This window comes from Lactuca serriola, chromosome 2 (genome assembly GCF_051521515.1).
Source record: "Lactuca serriola cultivar US96UC23 chromosome 2, Lser_US96UC23_V15, whole genome shotgun sequence".
Taxonomy (NCBI): Eukaryota; Viridiplantae; Streptophyta; class Magnoliopsida; order Asterales; family Asteraceae; genus Lactuca; species Lactuca serriola.
The window spans coordinates 158291425-158299850 of NC_136409.1; the positions used below are offsets into that span (position 1 = coordinate 158291425).

The 8426-nt window shown below is 32.5% G+C and overlaps 1 protein-coding gene across 3 annotated transcripts; it reads left to right on the plus strand.

Moving 5' to 3' along the window:
* The first annotated feature begins 447 nt into the window (after positions 1–447).
* On the plus strand, positions 448–5471 carry LOC145087153 (MADS-box protein SVP-like). 3 transcript variants are annotated; one of them, XM_079025061.1, is made up of 8 exons: positions 448–1228; positions 2224–2305; positions 2697–2761; positions 2967–3066; positions 4277–4318; positions 4537–4578; positions 4816–4936; positions 5156–5471. In XM_079025061.1, exons 1-8 carry the CDS (start codon positions 1044–1046, stop codon positions 5185–5187), a joined length of 669 nt encoding a protein of 222 aa, XP_078881187.1. In that variant the 5' UTR covers positions 448–1043; the 3' UTR covers positions 5188–5471. The 3 variants fall into 3 exon arrangements, with proteins under 3 accessions (XP_078881187.1, XP_078881185.1, XP_078881186.1); XM_079025059.1 differs by having other exon boundaries at positions 450–1228; positions 4816–4955; XM_079025060.1 differs by having other exon boundaries at positions 451–1228; positions 2227–2305; positions 4816–4955.
* The last annotated feature ends 2955 nt before the right edge of the window (positions 5472–8426 follow it).

Consider the following 8426-nt stretch of genomic DNA (forward strand, 5'->3'; position numbering starts at 1 on the left):
AGCATCCATTTAAATTCAAATATATTTATAAATTAATAAACATTTAAATAGAATGAATACCGTAGATATATAATAATAGACTCATTAATTAGTGAAATTGATTATTGATTAATAAGAAAAATAAAGATATCATATAATGACATGCGAAATTTAAATAATTATAAAATCTTATATAATGACATGTGACAAAATATTTGAAAAAATACAAATGATAAAAAAAATTCATTCGAAAGGATAAACGAGTCAATTAAAATAATAATCAAAAGGTTTCAGAAAATGGCAACATTGAAATTCTTTTGATAAAATTGTTTCCGACTTGAAAAAGAAAAGTTATAAAAATAATATTTGATTGGTTAAAAAAAATCCCAAACATCCCTTTAAAAACATAATAAAACAATATCAAATAAGAAAAAACAAATAATATATGACTTTCTTCTCAACCCTTGCGCTTCTTAATTATTCAATCATAAAAAAATTACACAACGGAAAATCGTAGAAACGACACTCTTTCTGTCTCGTCGGTTTCCTTTTACACAACAGTCCTCTCCTCAAGCCCCCAAGAACCAGACCACTTCCCCCAATTCACCCTTCATCAATGACATCAATTAAATCTCCTTCAAATCTCATGCTCGATATGAAAAAGCTCTATATGTTCTTCATGGAGTTTTCATTTGCTTTCTAATTTCTTAAGTTTCTTGAAAAACATCAAGCACTTTAATTACCGATCATCACTACCAGCATCTGGATCTGGATAAAAGAGGGAATCGGGTAAACGGGTGTTCGTGTCTGGTATTGATTCTCTCTAGGGTTACTAGCCAGTTTGACATCTGATCTGTACACCCAATTTTGGCAAAGAAAAATGCTGTCTTTTTGGTTCTTTTCTTCTTTTGCATCTCACAAAATTAATTGTTTCCATTCATAGAAAACCCTTGATTTGAACCCTGGGTTATTCCTGTTTTTTTGACAACTTCCACTGGGATTTGGATGAAATATTCCCAAAAGTAGTATTTCCTGGACTGGAAGTATATATATATATATATATAATGATGGCTAGGGAAAAAGTACAGATCAAAAAAATTGACAATGCTACAGCAAGAAGGGTGACTTTCTCCAAGAGGAGAAGAGGGTTATTCAAGAAAGCTGAAGAGCTTTCTGTACTTTGTGATGCTGATGTTGCTGTCATCCTCTTCTCCTCTAATGATAAGCTCTTTCAATATTCAAGCTCAAGGTACCTAGGGTTATGTGTGTGTATTTTTACGTGTGTCAGAGTGTGGTTTTATGGATATATGTATGTGAATGTTTCATGATTCTTCTCATATTCGCTTCTTTAATTTTGGATCGTAGGGTTTGTCACGAGTTCCTGCAATTAGTGTTCTATATTTGATTGTTTGATTTGTATATGTGTTTTTAGTATTTCTTTATTGGAATTCTAATTAGAGGTCTAATATAGTTAGAGTTTAGGCAAAGACACAGAAGAAATAAACTCCAGTCACATGGTCATCACATGTTGCGTATACTCACCTTTTTTGTTAGGTTGCAGTAATATCAAGTTTCTAAAACGTATTATTTTGTTATGACATATGTGTACCCTAAGAATTCTTATTTAATGTAGTTCTTTGTGTATATAAGGGAATTTTGTAGGTAGTTTATTAGTGTTTCACTCAAGCGTTTATGGGTCTTGTTTGGATCATCAAATTTTTTGCATATATTTATTTTAATATATTAACCACACGAGTACAAAGTTCTTAAAAATAACAATATGTACTTTACACATGGTTTAAGAAAGTGTGTGCTATTTGTCAAGTACTTGAGCATCCTTGGATAAAGAAATTAACACTAGAAGAATCTTGTGGTTTCAAACCATAGGTAAGTAAGTAATTTTAATCTAGAAAACTTAAATACAATGAAAATAGCGATGATGTAGTTTTCATGGAAATTAAAAGAGGATGCAAATAAGACGCTAAAGAATACTGCAACTTATAACCATAGAAATTAGAAACACCCACAAGACTAGAATTTCAATCTTCATATATAACTACTCCAGCAACAGAAACACTTGCATACTGGACCTAACAAAACATCTCTAGGGTATACAATATTAACAAACAGAAGCTTTACTATTGAAATTAAATGAAACCACCATAGCTAGGTTAACTACATCCAGACGATGTCTTTGATACCTTGTTTTTTATTTAATACATTTTGTCTTTCTCGTCTCTCTAGCAGCATGGATGAAGTAATCGAAAGGCGTAGCTTGCACTCAAAAAATCTTGAGAAGTTAAACCAACCATCCCTTGAGTTGCAGGTAATTAAGCCTAGTCTTTTACTCCATTATATTTAATTTCTCTCTGTCCTCAACAGTTATATCACCATTCGTGTGTTTCTTTTCAAGTCTTTGGAGGAAGGTTGTGACCAGGGTTTAGCCGAGTTGAACCATGGAAATTAAGGACCCTTTCAAAAATATAAGTGAAAGGGTATATATATACATAGACTTTCCTTCAAAAACCCTAAGATGAGGAGTCTTGCTATACTAAGATCTCTAGCTTGTGTCACCCAACTTCATTTTGCTATAATTAATTCACATCGCTTCTCATTTTATCATGTTTAGCAAGTCCTAATTCTAGAATCTATAACTTGATTTTGCTTCACATTAATTATCATAATTGTGGCTTGGATTTTAATATCTTTCTTTGCAGCTGGTTGAAGACACCAACTATGCCAACTTAAGCAAAGAAGTTGCCGAGAGAACCCTTCAGTTAAGGTACATTACAATAGACATACATGCATACGCGTATGTTGATATAGGCATATAGCTATATGTATATACATGTGTGTACGCAATGTGTATGTATAAGAGCATATATTTTTGTATGTACATATGTAGAATGTGTATATATATGTATTTATGCATATGCATGCATGCATGTAACTTCTGGATCTCGGGTGATTCTTTTTGTGTGAAACAGGCAGTTGAGAGGGGAGGAGCTTCAGGGTTTAAGTATTGAAGAGCTGCACCAGCTTGAGAAATCGCTTGAAGTTGGATTGAGCCGTGTTGTAGCCAAAAAGGTGCATTTGCTTTGTTTTAGTTATTGCTCTCCTTTATATCATAAAATTGCAACATTTTTGGGCTTTTAAAAATTTTCCAAGTTACAATTATATCTATTTTCTCATTGTCTTTTAAACAATATATTACATTTGACCGATAATCTAGCAAGCAATGTATTTGATCAAATAGGTGTTTGTTTTTTAAGAGGTAAAATGTCTGCATTATTTTACCATGTCTGTTTGTTTTTTTAAAGTCTGCAGGCTAAAATTTATTCTTTATTATCTAAATAAAATAAAATTAAATCATCACCTGCCATCAACTATACCGAAGTCATTACCACCACTACCATTATCATCTTCAAAAACCATCATGTTCCAAAAATTAATAAGAACCATGCTCAAATTGGAAATAAAATCAACAAAGAACAAGAAACAATCCAAAACAAAACAAATCGGAAAAAAAAACAAACAAAAAAATTGAAAATAAAACAAGAAAAAAGAAACAAATTGAAAAAGAGGACGGACTGTAAAAGCTAAAGGTTAGAAACGTCTTTCAACTTTAGAAGTTATTTTTTACATCTTCCGGAAAAAACAGACCAACATATGTTTTTATGTTTTTTGTCTTCTGAAACACAATCTTTTCACATATGTTTGCTCGCGAGTGGTGAAAAAAATCCTTTCCAGAAAAAAAAAAAACACCACATTAGTCTCATAAATCCTACTTAATAAATGAAAATAATTTTGCCACATGTCACTCTCTCATTAACTTGGACACATGTCATTTTTTGGTATTTTTGATTAAATGTTTTTTCCATTTGTCATTTTCTTATTTTTTATTTTTTCTTAATTAACACATTATATTTGCACCTCAATTAATAATTACCTTAATTGAAAATAACCAATAAATTATAATATTACTACTCATATAATATTTAATATGTTTCCTTTTAAATTCAAATTTTTAATTTTAAATTTCAAATCTAAAATTTTAAATTTAAATAAATTTTTGTTTAAACTTTCATATTTAATTTTTTGTTTTATCGAACCCGTATAACATACGGGTCTCACACCTAGTTTCTAATGTATGAAAAAGACATCTTTTATCTAAAGAAAGGTAGATAATTTTTTCTTTAACTAGATTAACCCAAGAAATTTACAAAAGATTTACCATTGCAACTTACATAGGAATGAGCCTTTGGGTGTACGCTTATTTCTAGTTTTATTGTTCCAGGGCGAGGTGATTATGAATGAGATTAATCATCTTCAAGAGAAGGTCAGAACTCAGAACTCAAAACTCAAACTTTATGATTACAATTTCACGTTGCTTAACAATAAACGATCTAAGCTTGTTCATATCAAACAAGTCATTACCATTTAGTGACAAAAAAGTGTACATAACGAAAGGACATCTAGTGATGCCTTTTGGCATTACAAAGATAGTTTTTGTAGTAATATAAAATCCTGCTTAAAGTCATTAAAACTTGCATGCAGGAAGTGAAACTCATGGAGGAGAACAACAAACTAAGACAAGAAGTATGAATCAAGCTCTCCAAACATTTCTTTTTGAGTAAACATATCAAAGAACACCATCAAACTTTAATTTAGCAACCCATGCCCCTTTCAAAAACGAAGTGATTAATCACATTCTTAACATACTAAGTTTGATCTTTTTTGTATGGTTGCTAAAGTTGGTTGGTTTTCTTTGAATTTATTGCTTCGTGGTGCACATATTTTTTTTTTCTAACTTACATTTGAATGGTGGAAACGAAGCTTTTGAAGATATCTAATGCTTGGAAGCTAACTGGTGGTTATTCTGGTGATGATGGTGACTCATCAGAATCGACTAATATCAGCAACTCTACTGGTCCTCCACAAGATTATGAGAGCTCTGGTACTTCCCTCAAGTTGGGGTTAGTATAATATTTCCATAAAATTTGTTAAATCATACTTTTTTTTTTTATGTACTTATTATTTACAAAACTCAATCTACTAAAAGGACCTTTAGCCAAATGCTATCAGGTTTATTGGAAAGGTGTAGAAGTAGGAGTAGGATTAAGGGGTGTGTGTTGGGTTTTCCAAAAAATAAATAATCATCTGTGTTGTGATGCAGGTTGCCTTACTCTGGCTGACGAAAGCTCATAGGATTTCTAGTTATATAAACTATATGTAAATGGCATTTATAACAATGGTCTCTTTGCCTCTCACATAAGCTTTGGGTTATGCTTCTTGGATGAACACACTCACCATCTCCATTAATCCTTACTACAAAACTAGAAAATGTGGTTGCAAATGTATAAAATTCAACTATAACCATATATAGCCATATTATGGATGGTTCACTAACACTGTTGTGAGAGTCCGTAATGTGTATTTTGTATGATTGATATGTTAGATATTTGCATTTTTAGTTTTTCTTTTCTCCAAAATATACAGTTTGTGAATTAGACGACCTTGAATATTTTTTGAACAACAATTCAATTCATAAAAGCTACCACTCTGATAAGGAGCTGGAGGGAGAGAATTCATCGCCTGAAAAGTGATTGAATTTATGAATCGCCAAACTGTAAGAGATACCAGCGCCTTCTTAGACCCAAATTTCGATGGAGATATTCTCTAAGCAACACAAAATCTGACCCAAGATTGTAAGGCAAGAGGTAAACAGTTGAGTTTTTTGGGCAATGTTACATATTGGACACATAATTCAGGGGATTTCAATCCCCATTTTATCTAATTCTTCCATACTTGACAATCCATTTAGGTTCACTCTCCATCTAAAGATGTTATTTTTACTAGTAACCAAGAACTCCGAAAAGTGTAGCAGTTGTCGTAACTAAGTAGTTTTTGGCCCCATTCTCACATTCCTACGCCACATACAAGAATAACTTGCATCAGCATAAATTACACGATCGCTAATATTGCAACTTTTAATTGATTCTAACACAAAAGTCTTAGGAAACCATCCTTGAGATTGATGTGTTTGGATCCATTTACTGGCCTGAATTTTTTTATCGCTATCCTTTCTTACCTTCCTTGCAATGAAATAATCGAAGTTGATACCACAAAGAGTAAGGTCTTGATAAGAAGAAACGATGCTTTTCCAAGGGGAGATAACCTGATTATTATGTTATGATAGAAGTATACAATCAACAAACTAATTGAAATAAAACAAACGAAATTGAAATATATATATATATATATATATATATATATATATATATATATATATATATATATATATATATATATATATGAATCAATTTACAGAAAACATACTTGTATGATGATTACACAAGAAATTTACTACGAAATTGTACAGATTGAGGCCTGCTTTGCAGTGTCCTAAGACAGAAATTTCTCTGGTTGGGATCTGTCAAGAGGATACAACAATCAACCAAGAACTTCTCTTGATTCTGACGAAATTCTCTATGTTCCCTTCATTGTATGTGGAATACGAAATTATATGAGGAATCTATATGTGGTTTTTCTGAACCCGAAATTTGGTCTTTGGTGATCTATTTATAGATATAGATTGACTGGTTTTTCCCTCCAAAACTGCTAACCGAAATTAACTGTCAAAACAGTTAAAACGAATTTAACAGATTTTTAATATATAATAAAAGTCAAAATCGGAATTAATATATATATATATATATATATATATATATATATATATATATATATATAATATTGTAACTAGTCAATGAGACCCCAAGAGCCCCAAGGCCCAAGGCCAATCTTTGATCATTATATATATATATATATATATTAATCTAAGCTTTCGAGACCAATTTGACTAGCCCAATCACCAAATCCAACCCAATCCCTCTACTCCAAGCCTTTGATCTAATTAGTAAACAACTAGTAGAAGGCTTTTTAAGAGAGTATAAGTTTCCTCTTTCTTCCAATGTGGGACAAATCCCAAAGAGAGTGTTTTCCATTTAACAAAGTTCCAACAATACACCACATTTTCTATTCAAACTCCAAGAATACCCCACATTTGAATAGAAAATAAGTGAACTTTGATATTCAAATAAGGGAAATAAGATATGACATGCATCTGAAGAGGTGTTGGAAACTTGAACCTTTCATAGTGAGTACTACTTGGATCTACTTTGTGGGTAGTGAACTAGAGTCTTGAACTAACCACTTTTTATAGTAGAATCAAAAACAAGAAGTATCACACATATCATATCTAAGCATAGATCATTTCTTACCGGTGCGTTCATTTCGGTCGTGAATAATCCTTTCTTCATGAGACTTTTAGAGAGCTTAGCCATATAAGCTCCCAAAGATGCGACCTCACATCCATCTCACATAGGTAATGCTAATCTGGAACAATCTGTACTATTCCACTATAAAAGCTATCAACATTATTAAGAATAAAGAATTCATCCCTATATCACCAACGGAAAAACACAAAATTAATATCATAAGAGCGAGCATACCTTTGTGTTGGTGCTTCTTTGAGTCTTCCCCAACTAGTTATCCTATTGAACCTAGACCATGGGATCTCCAATGTTGCTAGGTTAGGTTTTCGCCAGGTGGTGACTCATTGTGTTGGCTTTAAGCCCATTCCCCTCGATGTGAAGAGAACTTGCTCTCTACTAAGGCCTTTTGTCAAGGGATCAGCTATATTTTCCTTTGACTTTATGTAGCTAATGGAAATGATTCCATTCTTCAGCAAGTCTCTTATTGTAATATGTCTGCGTCTAATGTGTCTCGACTTGCCATTGTATATATGTCTTTGTGCTCTAGTAAGAGCAACCATACTATCACAATGTATGGCAATGGCAGTAACAGGTTGAGGCCACAAAGGAATACCTTTTAGGAAGCTTTTAAGCCATTCAGCTTCTTCAACAGCTTTGTCTAAAGCAACAAACTCTGCTTCCATTGTAGAACGAGTATTCACAATTTGCTTTGATGATTTCCATGAGATAGCAGCTCCACCAAGAGTGAACACATACCCACTTGTGGATTTTGCCTCAGAAGTATTGGAAATCCAATTTGCATCACAATACCCTTCAAGAACAGGAGGATATCTCGTGTAATGCAATCCATAATTCATTGTATGCTTTAAATATCTAAGCACTCTCACTAATGCATACCAATGATCTTTCCCAGGATTGTGGGAGTAGCGGCTCAATCTACTTACACTATATGCCAAGTCCGGTCTTGTACAATTCATAATATACATTAAGCTACCTAGAACTTGAGTATATTCTAACTGAGCTACACTATCACCTTTATTCTTCTTTAGATGACTAGAAGCATCAAATGGAGTGACAACCGGCTTGTCATCATAGTGTCCAAACTTCTTGAGTACACTTTCAATATAATGGGACTGAGTAAGAGTGTAACCATCTGGTCTTCTTTGAACTCTT

Bases quoted from the DNA above. Each gene is read 5' to 3' on its own strand.
- LOC145087153 (XM_079025059.1), top strand. From the start codon at position 1,044: ATGATGGCTAGGGAAAAAGTACAGATCAAAAAAATTGACAATGCTACA. The intron at 2,762-2,966 runs GTACATTACAAT...TGTGTGAAACAG, and splicing joins GAGAGAACCCTTCAGTTAAG to GCAGTTGAGAGGGGAGGAGC. The intron at 4,579-4,815 runs GTATGAATCAAG...GTGGAAACGAAG, and splicing joins ACAACAAACTAAGACAAGAA to CTTTTGAAGATATCTAATGC.